We start from the raw sequence: 19,275 nt of genomic DNA, 5'->3' as shown, positions 1-19,275 counted from the left end.
CTAATGTTTGTAGCACTCAGTTTTTACTTTAATTCGTGATATATATTGTTTCGTACGTACGAAATTATTGGGAGGTAAAATCCGGTTTGGGCTACTACCAGCATTAGGACAACAACAAACACCTTGTAAATACAGACACTGATACTGTAAGTAAGAAAATTTATTTAATGTGTATGTTACGTCATAAAAAAGGCTCTATTGTTCGGAAACATTTTACAACGGTTGCAAACTCGGGAATGTCCCTTTAACAGATACGCAGTTATGTGTATGTAGCTAAAAGTAATTTTTTTATTTATTTAACGACACCACTGTAGCACATTGATATATTAATCATCGGCAATTGGATGTCAAACATTTGGTAATTTTGACATATAGTCTTAGAGAGGAAACTTACTACGTTTTTTCCATTAGTCGCAAGGGATCTTTTATATGCACCATCCCACAGACAGGATAGCACATACCACGGCCTTTGATATACCAGTCGTGGTGCCCACCGACGGGGATCGATCCCAAACCGACCGCGCATCAAGCGAGCCCTTTACCACTAGGCAGCGTCCTGCCCCTAAAAGTAATTAATGTGATATATAAATCCGAACCCAGTACCTACCAGCCTGTAGACCGATGGCCTAACCACGACGCCACCGAGGCCGGTAGTGACTGTCAAGTCTGCACAAGATTGTAACCGTGATATCCTAACAACCTGTACGGATCAGGTTTTAATCAGACTAAGTTAGACCACATTTTAATTGGTTTTAAGCAATGTCAGTCATTAAAATACTCTACAACTAATTTCATTGCATTTTAGAAAATAGAAGTTTGTTCTGTTTAACGACACCACTAGAGCACATTGATTATTAATCATCGACTATTGGATGTCAAACATTTGGTAATTTTGACATATAGTGATAGAAAAGAAACCCGCTACATGTTTCCATTAGTAGCAATGGATCTTTTATATGCACCATCCCATAGACAGGATAGCACATACCACGGCTTTTGATGTACCAGTCGTGGTGCACTGACGGAGATCGATCCCAAACCGACCACGCATCAAGCGAGAGCTTTACCACTGAGTTACGTCCCGCCCCCTTTAGAAAATAAGAATTTAATTAATTGATTGGATTGGATAACATATTAACGTGCCTATATCAAATTAAGGTTCAAGCACGTCTCTCCCGGGCACAATATCTGACTTCGCCAGCGACTGGGTCCAAGACGGGGGGGGGGGGGGGGGGGGGGGGGTTAGAGTTGAAAATAACAATTAGTAAAAAAGTTAATGTAATTTAAAAAATAAAATAAAAAGTTACAAGCCAAAAATAAAAAGAATTAACTGCTCGGCCGAATATTTATATAATTTGAAGCATTTTAAAAAGGACAGCCCAAAAATAAATAAGAGAAAGAAGAGAGGATCGAACTGTTTAATAATATTAAAAAAAGAAAGTAGTTTTGACAAAAGATTTTGAACGAAGGTCTAAAAGTTTAAAGTCCGATCTATATGTCCGCGTGAGTGGCCTCGTTAAGGCCGTTGTAGGGATCAGATAGGATGCATCCCATCACGAAAACCCCTAGGGTGACAGTTATTAGATGTGGATGGTGTAGTGCTGTGCTGAAATACAGATCTTGAGAAGTCGGGTCCGTTTGAACGAGAGGGAGTATCAGACTAGGGTATAGTCCAGTCGTCATGGGTTGGTATTGTGGTGCGGACGGGCCCGACTCCAAAGGATACGAGATGGTATGAATATAAAACAAAGTAAAGTCTAGAAAAGAGTAGTAGGAGCCGACCCCGCTTCCTATTTCTTCTTGGAGTGGGGCGGTCAATCTTCCAGTGTTGCTAGGACAGGCTCGGACATGTAGAGACTAAACGCGAACAACCGTGGCGTTCTGCATAATGGCTGCCATACGAGTCACAGAAAAACTAGTCGACATAGTCATCCGGAGAAATAACCTGGAGGCAAGGAATCTCGCTAAAAAAGAATCCACCCTGGTGGTGCAGGCTGTCGAAACGAGAAGCGTTCCAGCGTTCAATCAGTTCCAGTGGCCGCATACATCCCAGAAAACTTCATTTCGCTGACAAAAACTAAACAAAATGAAGGATTCCCAAGTCGAGCACACGAAAGCACGTGCAGTAGGCTATGCACAAACGAAACAAACACGTCTTATCGCGTCGAGCTCCAGACTGGGAATGTAATTAATTGAAACAATTTAATCAAGGATACTTCAATGTGTTTGTTTTGTTTCAGACTGACGGTGACCCCGGACGACCCTCGCTGGGTGGGAGCTTGGTGGCTCCCGTTCATTGTTTCTGCCGTCCTCAACCTGGCGGCCGCCATTCCGCTATTCGGCTACGGAGCTGAATTACCAAGTACGGAAGTATATATAAAGTGTTTCATAAAATAAGAAATAGCACTTTTACACATATAGGGTCGCACTGGAGGACGCTCGGCACACAAGATGGGGCCCAGACCACACAATCACATCAACACAGTGGTACCTTTGTGGTACTGGCACCTTTGCTAGGGCGAACTGGTTATGCACATGGGGGCGAACAGACCTGGGGGAGAACTGACTGGGGGCGAACTGGCTTGGGGGCGAGAACTTTGTCATATATGTTACTTTGAACGAATTATACATTTAACCCAAGCCTGTGTATTATAGGAATTATGTTTCCATGATACAATATCACCATTATTTTATACTTCCCGGTGGTATCGTGTCCTTGGGTCTGTTGACAGCGCTTACTATACTATACTACCGCCGACCCCTCCTGTAGAACAATAATCCACCCGTCCATCCAGGAATCCATAATTAAAACTGCATAATTGTCCTTTTTTGGATTGTTTTGAGGCATTCCGCTTGTCTCAGTTAAAACTTGGAGGGAAGTGTTGTAGTATTCATATTTATAGGTCGTTGTTTGGTTGATATATTGCTTATTGCATATACTGAATAGTGTTTTTAACCACATACGTTAACATTGCCGACTATTGGAATGCATTTGGTATAGTACAACTTGAAGCTTAGTTTTCTCTATCTACGGTTATTGTTACTTCCAGGTGCACGACGAGTTCGCGAGACTAGAATATCTCACGCCCACAACACCGGCAAACACGTCGTGGCGCGAACGGGCATCCATAGTTCTGCGCGTGACGCCATCCGGGTACTGTGTTCTCTGGCGCGAAACCCCTGTTTCGTGTTCATCACGCTCAGTATGGTGACAGAAGGCATGATTTTGGCGGGAAGCGCCACGTTCCTTCCCAAATACATAGAGAATGGGTACGGCGTGTCAGCATCATGGGCGGCCATGTTGACGGGTAGGTGTGAGATATTAGGATGGGGAAAATGAAACGAATGTTTGTTTAACGACGCCCCAACACATTTTAAATAATGGCTATTTGGAAAGAATGTTTGTTTAACAATACCCCAGCACATTTTAAATAATGGCTATTTGGAAAGAATGTTAAACAATACACCAGCACATTTTAAATAATGGCTATTTGGAAAGAATGTTTGTTTAACAATACACCAGCACATTTTAAATAATGGCTATTTGGAAAGAATGGTTGTTAAACAATACCCCCAGCACATTTTAAATAATGGCTATTTGGAAAGAATGGTTGTTTAACAATACACCAGCACATTTTAAATAATGGCTATTTGGAAAGAATGTTTGTTAAACAAAACACCAGCACATTTTAAATAATGGCTATTTGGAACGAATGTTTGTTTAACACTACACCAGCACATTTTAAATAATGGCTATTTGGAAAGAAAAGAAGGAATGTTTGTTTAACAACAGCTGAGCCGATTTTAAACGACGGCTATATTACGTATCTAACATGGCTGTTTCGACACCTTGTGATGGAGGGATCTAGCCCAATCACTAGAGCACTCATGTGAGGTGATTTGGTAGAAGAATCGAATCCACGGATTATTTTTTTGGGGGGAGGGGGTTCTGTTCGAAGCCGGCCCCACGACTTGCACATTAATGGCTGTGGTAAGTGCATATCAAAGATCCTTTGCTGCTAATGGAGAAGAAAATGATGCAGGTTTCTCTTCTAAGACGTTATGTCAGAATTACCAAATGTTTGACATCCAATAGCCAATGATTAATATATCAATGTGCTCTAGCTACAGTGGTGTCGTTAAACAAAACAAATGCTTACCTTTTCTTAGATGAATATAACAGAGTAGACATAACAGATGTACCTTTAACAGTTCATAAACAGTGTCTATTTTCCAGGTATGGCGGTTGTGCCGAGCGCTGCTGGGGGTCAGTTCATCGGCGGGCTGGTGGCGCGGAAGATGCAGCTTGGTATCAAGGGTTCTATCAAGCTGTGTCTGGTAGGGGTGACGGGGGTGGCGGTGTTCAGCGCCGCCCTCTTCATGCACTGTGACTCTGACGTCATCACCGGAATCAGCGCACCTTATACACAGAGGTCAGTTGTGACAAACATTTTTTAAAGGTTCAATCTCGAGAATATTTTGTTTTAAATTGTTTAACCATGTAGACTAAGACATCCGTATTAATTTTCTTCTCTTGACGTTCGTTGATACTCTTTATAAGCAGTTGTTAAAAGAGACAGACCTTAGTTTTTAAAGGGACATACCCTAGTTTTTAAACACCAAGGCATATGTTTTTCTATTAGAGCCGGGGTTTTTTTGGTAACTGAAATCATACTTTACTTAGATGTTATTGTTTAGATTATCAATTTCCGTACATTCGAAGTGTTTTTGTTCATCCTGGTGTTTTTAATGTCACGAAATGCATTTCTCATATTTTTAAAAACACACGTGCGTCTGAGAAGTAACAGTTATGGGGTTCGACGTTTAGTCTATTTTTAGAGGGTATTTCACCATTTCAAAGTCACAGACTTATGTTTCACTCAATTGTAACTTTATCCAAATGTGTTATAGGTTTGTAGATTACCATAACTTAGTGTTAATTTCCACGGGTTGAAACTAGGGTATGTCCCTTTAAACACCCTGGCGTATTTTTCACTATTGGGGCCGTTTTGTGATAACTGAAAGCAGACATTACTTAAATTTTATTGTTTAGATTATCCATTTCCGTGCCGTGTCGTATCCAGTGATAATGAACCCTAACGGTGTTTTTTCTTTTCTTTTCTTTTTTCTTTTTTTATATAGAGGATACTCCCCGAGTGTCTTGTGATATCATAATTTATCAGCACGAGTTGATAAAAGTATGAAATCCGAGGCTTGTCGAGGATTTTTATACTTTTATCAACGAGTGCTGATAAATTATGATATCGCAAGACACAAGGCGGGTATTCTTTTTATCATCCATTATCATTATTTTCATTTGCGACAGTTGTAAACAACGTCAGTAATGTGGGTTGAATGTCACTATATTTAGCAGCGGTAGTCTTGTTAACTAGCAGAACGGCAGTGGCGTGACGTCACTAATGATAGATTTAGCGCTGAAACAAACACAGTGACGTAAAAAATATTGTGTTGTGATTAAATTTGACAGAACAGAACAGAACATAATTTTATTACACTCAGGCCGTTATGCAACGGCGTAAGAGGAACATACATATTCTGATTTTTTGACAAGATGGTTAACAGGAGGATACAAATAATAGGAATACATTGCTTGGTACATAATATTTAAAGAATATAAATACAAACTAATTTTGCTTTTTCTTTTACTGCTCATAAGTTCTCTAAATTTATATATATATTTGGTCGTGTATAATAATATGGACGTAAACATTCTTTCTGGGTATTATTGAAAAAACTACATACAAATAAATAATGAAATTCGTCTCCTATGTCTTTTTCATCACAAATAGTACAAAGTCTATCTTCTAATAGAACTGTATTCTAACGTCCAGTCTCAACAGGTAAATAATGGTTAGAAGTCCTAAATTTTATCATAACAGTCCATAATTTTTCAGGAATAATATTAAGATAATTTTCAAAATTTAATTGGTCTTTGAAATATTCATAGGTTTTATCTCTCGATGATTCTGAAATATTATTTTTCCATGTTTGTAAATACTGGCCATTTTACCGATAGAAAGGTTTGTGATAGCCATATATTACTCATTCCTAGATGATCTAAAATATTTTTAACAGCAGCAATCCAGTTATAGTTAGTTCCATTGCCAATCAGTATTATAAGAAGCGATATCTCCTGCGGAGAATATCGCAGGAGATATCGCAAATTATAGTGCAAGCAATATCTCCTACAAAAGCCTTTAATGGATGATAATACCCCATATCAAACAGACAATGTCAAGGTTAGACCTAAGAGTGTATTATAAAACATGGTGAAAGACCATGTGCAGAGAGGTTGGAGGATTTGGATCGGAATACACCCCCCCCCCCCCCCCCCCCCCCCCCCCCCCCCCCACCTCCCCTTGCTCCAAGCGAATTTTCTTCTTTCTTTTTTTTCAATGTATTTTTCATGGAAGCATGACTCGACCTCTCTAAAAATTTCACTCGCCACAGTCTAACACCAACCTACTGGAACAATGTTCAGTACACGTGCCTGATATGTTATTCTTGCCCACTGGACAGGGTTATCCAGCTTTTGCTGCCCTCCCCCTCCTCCCCCCCCCCCCCCCCCCCCCCCCCCCCCCCCTCACCCTAGGGCTAGATAAATCTGTTTGACCCGAGGGCTAGACGATTTCTACATACGCGTGACGCCATAACACATGTTTTACGACGATTGATGTCATAACTAATGGTTTTTAAAATTCTGTTTGCCATTTCACGTTGTATCATTGTTTTAAAAATATTTAAACAAATTAATATTTTCAACTTTATATTTATTGTTAAGTTGTTGCATTTTTATATCGTTGCATAAGTTGGACTATATTTTTCATCGTATGGTTAAATGAGTTTCATTATTTGTAGGTAAAATGTTTACGAATCGTTTAACAATAAATAAACCGTACGTAGCTTACAAAAGTAATGTTTTGCTACTGAGATTAAATGGGCAACAAAAAGAATCAATCACCGTTGTGAGGTATAGATAAGGCAATTCCAACCCTCGGGACAAAACATTTTGACCCTCGGGTTGGAATTGCCGTATCAGTACCTCACACCGGTGATCGATTCTATTAGTACATAGTACCCGACTGACAGGTTTTGGTTTTTTTTTAACATTTACAGCCAGTCGGACGGTCCGTACAGTCTGACGTCATCGTGTAACGCGGACTGCCACTGCAGCACGGACTCGTACGAACCCGTGTGTGACGCCGACAGCAAGATATTCTTCTCGCCGTGTCACGCCGGATGTCGCATGGAGCTCAACAACGGGCACGTGAGTACACACTAGCACTTCATTTCAACTTGAGTTAGTTGTTAGTTATTTAAGGATTGTCTGTTATTTCTTTTACGTTCATCGGGATATGAACAACAAAAAAAATCATCCGCAAACTGTGTGAATCGGCGAAGCCGTTCTCACATAAGTTTGCAGATGATTTGTTTGTTTGTTTATACCCAGGATTAACGTAAAAGAAATAACAGACAATACTTATAATTAAATTAGAATCATACAGGCTAATAATAACACTAAAACGTCATACTTTATTTTGAATAATTTTCTATTCATAAACAATAACGCTCAATAAGACAACTTGCCCATATAAAATGACGTCATCACTGATCAGTTACGAGTTCACTGACAACGTTATTTTTACGTTCATCGGAAAATGAACAAACTCCCGTTGCTACGTCTGGACCAATAGAATGAAGTTACGTTGTAATGAATGTAACAGAAATTTAATTATATGTGGTTAGTGAGAGAAAAGAAAGGTGTAGTGTTCTTACACTCACCCACTGAGTCGTTAAAACTCGCTCTGGGTGGGAGCCGGTACTGGGCTGCGAACCCAGTACCTACCAGCCTCATGTCCGACACCACTGACGACGGTTACACAATGGCAGTTGTATTGGTCAGATACGTAAGTCGATATGTCACGTGAGTGCACATTCACAATTATATTGGTCAGATATATAAAGTTGATATGTAACGTGAATGCACATTCGCAATTTTATTGGTCAGATATATAAAGTTGATATGTCACGTGAATGCACATTCGGAATTTTATTGGTCCGATACATGAAATAGATATGTCACGTGAGTATGTATTCGCAATTATATTGGTCAGATATATAAAGTTGATATGTAACGTGAGTGCACATTCGCAGTTATATTGGTCAGATACATGAAGTAGATATGTCACGTGAGTATGTATTCGCAATTCTATTGGTCAAATACAGGAAGTAGATATGTGACGTGAGTGCATATTCGCAATTATATTGGTCAGGTATATGAAGTAGATATGTCACGTGAGTGCACATTCGCAATTCTATTGGTCAGGTATATGAAGTAGATATGTCACGTGAGTGTGATTTCGGAATTTTATTGGTCAGAGATGAAATAGTTTGGTAACATCTTGAAATGTATTCGCTGTAAAATGTAGGGAGAGGTTTTATCTCATTGTAATGTGTATGTTACAATAAATAATATTTAAATCAAATAAACAAGAAATTACTATAAATCAGGAAATGTTAGCGAGCATAACATTTTAGCCATACAAAATCGTAATATTTCATGACGCTAAACTTAAAAAACCTCACATACAATATACTGTTAAAAATGTGTGTGATTATTTTGTTGGTGATTAACTGAACAAGCAACAATGGTTCTACATGCTATTGATTTAACTGTAAGTATACAGTAAAACTCGTTTAAACCGAACACCCTCGGGGGCCAAGTAAAAAGTCCGGTTTAAGAGGAATCCGGTTTAGAGAGGTTCTCTTCTGTACTGATGTTTAAAAAGGGACCATGAAAAATGTTCAGTTTTGAGGGAATTCCGGTTTACAGAGAGTCCGGTTTTGAGAGGTTTGACTGTATAAATAACAACAATAGTTAGCATATAAATTATTGCAATCTTATACTATAATAAGCCGCATAATATCAAAACTGGCCTCGGTGGCGTCGTGGTTAGGCCATCGGTCTACAGGCTGCTAGGTACTGGGTTCGGATCCCAGTCGAGGCATGGGATTTTTAATCCAGATACCGATTCCAAACCCTGAGTGAGTGCTCCGCAAGGCTCAATGGGTAGGTGTAAAACCACTTGCACCGACCAGTGATCCATAACTGGTTCAACAAAGGCCATGGTTTGTGCTATCCTGCCTGTGGGAAGCGCAAATAAAAGATCCCTTGCTGCTAATCGGAAAGAGTAGCCCATGTAGTGGCGAAAGCGGGTTTACTCTCAAACACTGTGTGGTCCTTAACCATATGTCTGACGCCATATAACCGTAAATAAAATGTGTTGAGTGCGTCGTTAAATAAAACATTTCTTTCATAATATCAAAATGGATGAAAAGTATTATTTTAGCTGATGCTACAACTTAATAAGCTTAATGTTTTGTGCTTGACGTGACGACCTCACTAAAGTTTTCTGTTGCTAATATATTATGTCACGTTAATATTGTATGATTTTATGATTATATAAATTATATTGAGGTGATTACAGAAGTGTAGGCCTGTGTTCTTGTAGTTTTTAACCTACAAGATGAGAGAGCTATTTCTTTCATTACTCAAGTTTAGAGTGAGAGGGGTTTTTTTTGTGTAAGTATAATATTATATTTTATATAAATAAAATAAGTTAGAAACCAAAACGTTTAATTAGTATTAATTTAATGTCTTAGCTTTAATGTCGTCTGCTTATATGAGTTGTTTTCAACTTCTGTTCTGTTGTTGTTGCTGCTGCTGCTGCTGCTGCTGCTGCTGCTACAGTTTTTGTCGCTGATGTTGTTGTTGTTGAAAATATTAATGTTGTTATTGTCTCTCTTTGTTTTCATTTATTTATATCCAGCTATTTATGTTATTTATTGCAGAACTTTGCAATGTGTAGTTGCATAGGGAATACCAATTCCACGGCAGGAAGTTCCCCAATGTTAACTTCCATTGGCTGTCGCAAGTCATGTGACCTTCTTTACGTGTTCCTTGGTTTACTCTTCATTCTGATTTGGTTTTCATTTTTTCCAATCGCTCCTGGAGATTCTATTCAGTTACGGTAATTATCTCCCTTTGTTGAACTCTTTATTACAATAGGATTTGTTTAGTTATTTTAAATTTATCTTTGATATTTTAAAGTCACTGACCCGAGGTCCTAAGGTACGTAGAGCTACCTTTCTTGTTTCACTTGGAATGAATGAATGAATGAATGAATGAATGAATGAATGAATGAATGAATGAATGAATGTTTAACGACACCCCATCACGAAAAATACATCGGCTATTGGGTGTCAAACCATGATAATGATCAACATCAATATAAAACTTCAAGATTTAAATAAAAACAGTGTAAAGAACTGTGCAAAAAGACAAACATCACAGATAGATACTGACTTTTACTAAAAATTTCAATTTGTGCTGTATTGGCCATTCTCAAAGAGAATGTTACACCCCTGCACCACGGTGAGGTTACAGCACGCGCAGGGGTGTTTCACTTGGAAAAAAACAAACAAATTAAACAAACAAACAAATATTTTGGTCTACTTTAAATACCAGATTAGAAACATACTGGATTTGTATTGCCCAAAGTAATAATTAAGAAAGATGTTACTTTTTAAGTAATTTGTAGTTCAAGGATTAAAGGGACATTCCTGAGTTTGCTGCATTGTAAGTAAGATGTTTCTAATAAAATAGTTCTATGATTAAACTTACAAATTAAATATATTTTCTTGTTTATCAGTGTCTGTATATTCAATGTGTTCCTGGTCGTCTAAATATTTGTAAGAAGCCCAAACTGGATTTTGTCTTCAAATAATTTCGTATGTACGAAAAATAATATTTAGAAAATAAAATGAAATTTAACTTAGTACAAATATTAGAACGATCAGAAACACGTCTAATATACAGCTACTAATATTTTATGCAGAATAATATAGTTGATATGTAATTACAATCGTTAAAAAGTCTCTGTTAGTCGATAACATCTTAAAAATTGCAGCAAACTCAGGAATGCCCCTTTAAAAATACTGAACACATAGTGAACAAAAGAAAGGCGAATAAAGCCGAAACCTAATGGGTCCTCCGAACAGGTTTCATCCTACGACACGGCTATCTCTGGCAAGCTTCTAACTACAAATATATGGAAAAGTGTGTTTCGTTTAACGTCACCACTAGAGCACATTGATTTATTAATCATCGGCTATTGGATGTCAAACATTTGGTAATTTTGACATCTAGTCTTAGAGAGAAAACCTGCTACATTTTTTCCGTTAGTAGCAAGGCATCTTTTATATGCACCATCCCACAGACAGGATAGCACATACCACAGTTTTTGATATACAAGTCGTGGTGCACTGGCTATAACTGAAATCAGTCGGTTAACAGAATGTCAAGATGGGCTTTAAAATGCACGCAAGACATTGATAATTATTATAATAGACATAAAAACTTTAATGTGATCCGATTCAAACTGAATAATTTAAATCAAAGAAAACTGAATAAATATACGCGTTTCTTTTGTTCTCCGGTATATACAACACTAATTACTAGGGTCAGTGCCTTTGCCTGTTAAATGTTTTATTTTACGCTGCTTCTATGTTCATGACGTGATGGATTGTGGTAAGGTAAAAATTTAGTGGATTTTATTTCTTATATAATCAAGTTTTTACCATTTCGTTTAGTTGTTTGTTAATTTATTTTATTTATTTATTTATCTATTGATTTAGTTATGAATGTATCTATCTATAGTCCTTCCCACACGGAACGCCTTTTTCCGCACCATGGAATTTACTACAAGTTATTTGTTTCTGAGCCAATTGTTTTTTAAATTGCACACACAAATAGTCGGGGGGGGGGGGGGGGGGGGGGGGAGTAATTTCTAAAATTCTTTTTTCGTCAAACCAAATTGAAATTATTTACCAAAAAAAACCCCATGATTGTAGGAGGATGGGACAGCTATAGTTTGGGACGGACTATAGTTGGTTATTTAGTTATTTATTCAGTGTGCTGTATCATTTTCTGTATTTTTTGTTTTGAAACATAAAGTTGATACCTTCAGCTATATGCCTATAAAAAATTACAACTAAATAATTCCATTTACTAGTAGAAAATGTTTTATTTTAGGGTGGTGTGACAGTGGTCACACGCATAAACTGTTTTATGCGTAGACGTTCAACACACTACGTTTATCTAAAATTCTTTGTAGTCAAAAGACAAAAGAAACACAGCTATGCTATCTTGTTGTCCAGTGCAAGACTTTTTAAAATTATTATTATTGAGTTGATTATGGAAAGATTTTGCGTGTGATCGATTAAGTAGTAGTTATTTATTACAAATAAATATGAAAATAACAAAATATTGTATTTTCAACTTTGACATTGCCTCTTTAAATACATGTCATGTGATAGATGATCGTACCACTCAAATTGTTCGCGAACGCTCATTCTCCTGAACACACCAAATACTGTGCGGATGCTCGCGAACAATTTGACTGGTAGGATCGTGTTCTATCGCATCACATACTTTTAAGGTTAGCCAATAAAAACCCATAAAAAAATACACAAAAACCACAAAAAAATAGCGATCGATCACGAGTGCTCTCCCTCCTCAACACGCTTCACTAACAGATTCAGGAAATGTATGCTTTTGTTGGAGAGAACTTGCATTTTTTGTATTGTACATTTTCATTATGTTTTGCTGTTTATAATTTTGCTTCCTTTAAATGTGTTATGTGGTAAAATCTCTCACGTTACAGGTGCGTGCCAGAACAACACAAGACGTTTGCTCAGGGAGTGAAACTGTTGGTTGTGAGACTGCTGGGTATGTTGTTAACTTCAAAAAGTAGATAACGGAAGTACTTACAGGTGTAAGCTGTAGATAAGAAGGAAGTAAATGTTTTATTTAACGACGCACTCAACACATTTTATTTACGGTTATATGGCGTCGGACATATGGTTAAGGATCACACAGATATTGAGAGAGGAAACCCGCTGTCGCCACTTCATGGGCTAGTCTCTTCGATTAGTAGCAAAGGATCTTTTATATGCACCATCCCACAGACAGGGTAGTACATACCACAGCCTTTGTTACACCAGTCGTGGTGCACTGGCTGGAACGAGAAATAGCCCAATGGGCCATCTTTATCTTTAAAAATATCTACTGAATTGCAGGCGTGTGTGCAGGAATTTATTTGGGGTTTTTTTGTGGGGGTGGGGTGTTGTGGGGGTGGGGTGTTGTGGGGGTGGGGGTTTTCTCAAGAAATTTATGCAGTGGAGGCTCTAGACTATGGTGAGTGAAGTTTATAAGGGGTACGATCATGCTTCTCTGGAAAATATATTGAAAAAAATAACATTTGCTTAATCAGGGATGGTTTAGAGCCCTAACACTCAACCCCTGCACGCACACCTCAGTTGGATAATTTCAAACTTATTGTTTTGTGAAATACGAGGTGGATACATGCTGTTTGTAGATATTGGGGTGGTATATTTTAACAGAGCACGTATAGTCCGTTTGCGTGGGGGAAAAAAAATGAACCTATGAATTGGCATTACGTCAGTACCGTAGGAGTCGGGTGCAGGGGCGATCTAAATATTGATTTGAATGAATATATATTTTTTTAGTCCCAACATATTTATATGACATCAAATTTAATAATTGGCCCCTCTAGTTGCGCCCCCCCCCCCCCCCCTAAAAAAAAACACACAGACAAGTTGGCAGCATGTTTCGACGCCTGTGACTACCCAGTCACTGGAGTAGCCAGAATTTTACATTGAGGGGGAGCATGTATGTATGTATGATTTTATAAACTTGAATAGTTTTTAAAGAAAATATTTGATTGGGGGGCACCATGGTCCTTGTGCCCCCACCCCACCCCTGGCTACGCCACTGAGTTTAGTTATGTTTTTTCTGTTTTTATTTTCTCCTAGGAACCGTACCCGGACCTCTGTTTTATGGCCGGATGATGGACGAGTCATGCGAGGTTTGGCGGGAAAACTGCGGCGATCGTCTGTCGTGCTGGATCCTCAACAGACAGGCCCTCGCGCGCAACCTCTTTCTGCTCATGATGGGCACGTGCGTCATGACGGCCATTTTCTGCGTGCTCGCCATGCGCCTCTACAAACCTCCGCCGGAAGTGGTCAACATTGAGGAACGAAAACGTTCGTGTTCGGAAGAGCTCACCTGAATATTCAGGGCGTTTCTTTTTTTCTTTTTTTTAAACCAAATATTAAAGGCACAGACCCTAGTTTCAACCCATAAAAATGCACACTAAGTTTAGTTAAAGGGACATTCCTGAGTTTGCTACCATTTTTAAGGTGTTATGGACTGAAAGATACTTTTTAACGATTGTAATTACATATCAAATTTATTTTTCTGCATAAAATATTAATGGCTGTATATTAAACGTGTTTCTGATTGTTCTAATATTTGTACTAGGTTTTATTTCCAAAATGTTTTTTTTTCTTATATACGAAATTATTTGAAGTCCAAATCCAGATGACCAGAAACACATTGAACATACAGACACTGATATTCTAAACAAGAAAATATATTTAATATGTTAGTTTAATCGTAGAAATATTTTATTAGTCGGAAACATCTTACAATGCAGCAAACTGAGGAATATCCCTTTAATCTACTAACCTGTAACACATTTGGATAAAGTTACAATTGATTGAAACCTGAATCTGTGACTTTGAAATGGTGAAATATCCTCTAAAAATAGACTAAAACTCGACTCCATAACTGTTACTTGTCAGACGCACGTGCGTTTTTAAAAATATGAGAAATGTATTTTGTGATATTAAAAACACCAGGATGACCAAAAACACTTCGAATGTGCGGAAATGGATAAGCTAAACAATAAAATCTAAGTAAAGTAAATACAATACCAAACACTTTAAGTAGGCCTATTATTAGGCATTTTTAAAATTAACTTTTGCCTTCCACCTTTTTTTATTTTATTCTCTTCCTAAATTCGGTCCTGATTATGACAGGATAGATATATTTATTTAGAATCCATTTTGAAAATATATCTTTAACAAAAATGCCTAACAAAAAAGGCAAAACTGTTCTATGGTGCATTTACTTATTTTGGTGTTTTAATCTAATTTACTTTCTTGTGATATAGAATATGCTATATCTAAAGAAGGCACCATAAAAAGCCTTGTTCATATGCACAACGCATCTTCGCGCCGTTGTTATATATTATATATTATTATTATTATATATACCAAACATGTTTATTTTTCATTCGGAACTCCTCGGCATACTGCACGGATCATACCTGGGGCGTACGACAGTCGGAAGCATATCTGAGTCTTGGTAGACACAAGCGTTTGTGGTAATAAGTGTCTGGGTCTACCGAGTAACATAACAGTATCTAGTTAGCAAAGCAGTGTTAACTATGAAATAATTATTTTAACGTCTGGTTTTTACAAAAATAAAATAAAACTTAGTTGTCGTTGTTTGTAAAGTAACCAAAACAATCTTGAAATGTTTACTGAAATATTTGTAGCACAGAAATTGAAGGGTCCGGGTTGGGGGCAATATATTATCTTCAGAATTGGGGTGTCACAGGGGTTCTACATTATGGTAGCCCCACTTCGATGGCTAGTGATATTCAGTGTTGGGCTAGTAAATAACTACTATTGCCATGCCCGATGGCTTGTGATTTTTGTGGGTCAAACGTTGCAGTTAAGTCTATTTTGTAAATATGAATAACCTGACCCCACCCCAAACCCCAGTGTTAGCGTTTATAAGCTCTATCTCCCTCTTTAGGTGACATATCTGATTATTACCATTATGTAGTAAAATTGTATTAACTTAAAGTAAAGTAGGTCTAGTAAATTTTTAATCGTGGCTAGTAAAATTTAAAATCACTGATCCCATGGCTAGTGGATTAAAACAAATTCTAGAAGCCCTGGGTGTCGTGCCCTCTCTCCGCCCCCCTTCCCAAACACGCTTCCGACGCCTGTCTAACAATATGATACAAAATTCAGAGTAGAGATTTTAATTTTTTTGGAATACATCGGAAGTATGACTCCAGAAAATCCGCACAAAACGGTCGAGGTGTTCCGAATGGTACTACGAACTTAGGTTATATATGTTTTTACCCGTGTGATTGTTGGCCCAGAGAAATTGATGACAAGGGAAGCAACTTGTGTCGGACTGTTTTGAGAATGCTTCAGGTAGGTTGGCAAAGAACACAATGTGAATGATACGCTATAATTATTAGCATTTTGAAATATCGTTGATTACGTCAGGGAACACAAGAGCGCGCCAGCCCCCGACCTGTCCTCCGTTTTCTATTTATCACACCGTATTTGTTTGTTTGTTGGTTTCGTTTTTGTTCTGACGTATTGTTTATCTTAAAGGTACTTGGTCGTTTCACCCCATGACATGGTACTTCTGGTTAAAACTTAATTTAAGTTCCATGAAATGATAATTTCGTGATTACAAATTGTAATAACCTAAATTTCATTCCATACTATTAAAGGCGAAACTTTGTTTATTTTATTTGGAGACGGGCCTTTAAAAAATGTGTTTCGAGGTGCATGCCATTAGATCTAGTAGATCGTTGTTTATTGGGTGGGTTTGTTTATTATATTTCGAAATTTGAGAAAAGAAAACTCTTTTCTTTGATCGACTTAAACCTGATATATTCTAGAAAGAACATATTGCAATAAAATAAATATTAAGTATTTGTGGCCCGATGGTATAATCTTGTTCTTACTACCAGAACCAGGCTAGACAAAAACACAATGTATGTGATATATCTTGTGTATAGATGTCAGTACTATTTGTGTTGGTGATATATTATAAAATGTATCATGTATAATGTTGTTACAGAATGAAGATGGTAAATAAAATATACATTTTAATAAAAGAAGGGGGAAAAGGTTTTGGCCACAAGTATGAGACAATATTTTTGTAACCAAGTGCCTTTAACAAATATATATTGTAAATGATGTATATATATATATATATATATACCGGTACAGATATATATTACTTGTGATAAATCTGTATGTATATTGACGATATATACCACTGGCAGCTGTAAGCAGAATATAACCAAATATAACTATATTACATGTGTATATACGTGTATCTATGCCTTGTATTTTAAGTATATCGGGAGATTAAAATAAACACTTAACAGAATATAACTATATTACATGTGTATATACGTGTATCTATGCCATATATTTTTTAATATATCAGGAGATTAAAGTAAAAACTTAACCAAATATAACTATATTACTTGTGTATATACGTGTATGTATGCCTTGTATGTTTAGTGTATCGGGTGATTAAAAAACATTAAGTTGGATAGAAAAAAATTGTATGCAACACAGAGCATCGAAAAAATTGCACAGAACCAGTTTATTATATAACTTTTGAAGAAATTTGAAAGTGCGTTTCATGTGGGGGGGGGGGGGGAAAGGGGCGGGACTCGGTGGTAAAGTGTTCGCCTGATACGAGGTCTATATGGGATCTATCCCCGTCGGTGGAACCATTTTTCGTTCCAACCAAAGGCCGTGGTATGTGCTATCCTATCTATGGGATGGTTCATATCAAAGATCTCTTGCTACTAATGGAAAAAATGTAGCGGGTTTACTGTCTAACATTATATGTTAGAATTACCGAATGTTTGACATCCAATAGCCGACGATTAATAAATCAATGTGCTCTAGTGGTGTCGTTAAACATAACAAAACAAAACAAAACATAATTTTAATTATTAAACTTGACTCCATATGTAACATACATGTACAGAACTTTCACGTGCAAGAAAAGACTGCCGTCTGTGGCAGAAGGTAAAGATATCGTCCATCGGTTTTAGAACGTACAGTAAGATTACCGTATTTCCTCTAATAAACTCCGGTTTCCAATAAGCGCCGGGTCTGTAACACTTTGCAAGAAAAACAAAAACTCCGGGCATCAAATAAGGCCGGGTCTCCAGTAAGCGCCAGTCTCCAATAAGCGCCGGGTCTGCGACCATTTTGAAATGAATAAGCGCCCCGGCTCTTATTAGAGAAAATACGGTAATCTGGAGTAGCTTGTGAAATGAAGTGTATAGCATTGCCTTTTGAATCTTGCAAGATTTTAAAACTGGTTTTTGTCCAAATGTTCAGTGCTCTCTGTCACATACGTTTTTTCCCCGCTGTTCAATTAAAAAATTTGGGATATTTTATTTTATTTTATTAATCACTCGATATATGTTATACTAAGCGACAAAACAAGAACCGGAGTAACTGCAAATACTCTGAACATAATCTTATGACCAAATCTGTAAATAAATTAAAACAATTTTACATTTGTATCTTATCTTAATCATCATAACGCAAAATGTCATACAGGATATTAATTAAAGCTGAAACTATCTTCTTTTAAATATATGTTAGCTTGAAATGCTAAATTTCAGTGATCGTCTGTTTATGTCAAATTTTATGTAATATCGCAAGGAAAAATTTAGATGATATGTGTAGCCTTACATCGGTATCTACCTCACCTCCCCACAAAAAAAGATAATTTTAAATTAAAAACAAATACGACCACCGTGTAGTTAGTCAGCCCTCATTAGTTGAGGCTATATACACGGCCGCCGTATATATAGCCACTTCTAAGTGAGAAAGATGGCTGCAGCCATTGATGTTGTATTTTAGGAATTCATGTTTGTACACAATATTAACCCTGTGTATATACGGCATGGATCCTGTGAAGTGTAGTATGGAGTAAGTACTTGTAAAGAAGGCTGTCGGCAGTGCATATTACAAAATAAGAAACGGTCAGAACGATCGGATAATGCTAAAGAGACCTTACAAATTATATTATGGATACTGCCTAAAACAACACATATCATTTGCACATCACGTTTTTTTTTTTTTGTGGCTTAGTATATCTTATCACCTTTTATTCAGTAATATTTTTATTCTCAGTAAGTGAGATAATGTGATAAAATATACGTGTATTATGTATATATATTATCCTACTGACTGTTTTATACATATATGAGTATATACTAACGATTTTGTTTTGTTATGCTAATTACCAACAAAACAAAAAAAGTTTTAATTAATAGATACCGTACATATTTAATACATAGGACATAAATTTAGAATGTCAACCTAGCATTAGTATGATATTAAATAGATTACAAAGGAGAAATACTGTATACATATATATTTTATATATCACATTAATTACTTTTAGGGGCAGGACGTTGCCTAGTGGTAAAGGGCTCGCTTGATGCGCGGTCGGTTTGGGATCGATCCCCGTCG

General features: G+C 37.1%; 1 protein-coding gene across 1 annotated transcript in view; it reads left to right on the top strand.

Annotated features, from left to right (window-relative positions):
- LOC121376809 (solute carrier organic anion transporter family member 4C1-like) overlaps nt 1-14,379 on the top strand; it is a 56,024-nt gene extending 41,645 nt beyond the window's left edge. Inside the window, exons 6-12 of the mRNA XM_041504582.1 lie at nt 2,241-2,362; nt 3,051-3,308; nt 4,238-4,433; nt 7,138-7,288; nt 9,874-10,052; nt 12,747-12,811; nt 13,918-14,379. Of these exons, the coding sequence (XP_041360516.1) occupies nt 2,241-2,362; nt 3,051-3,308; nt 4,238-4,433; nt 7,138-7,288; nt 9,874-10,052; nt 12,747-12,811; nt 13,918-14,174 (1,228 nt within the window). The 3' untranslated portion in view covers nt 14,175-14,379. The remainder of the gene's footprint in view (nt 1-2,240; nt 2,363-3,050; nt 3,309-4,237; nt 4,434-7,137; nt 7,289-9,873; nt 10,053-12,746; nt 12,812-13,917) is intronic.
- Nucleotides 14,380-19,275: the final 4,896 nt, after the last annotated feature.

Source organism: Gigantopelta aegis, chromosome 7 (assembly GCF_016097555.1).
Source record: "Gigantopelta aegis isolate Gae_Host chromosome 7, Gae_host_genome, whole genome shotgun sequence".
Taxonomy (NCBI): Eukaryota; Metazoa; Mollusca; class Gastropoda; order Neomphalida; family Peltospiridae; genus Gigantopelta; species Gigantopelta aegis.
The sequence above is the reverse complement of the archived record's forward strand: the minus strand, read 5'-3'. Positions and strand labels throughout refer to the sequence as shown.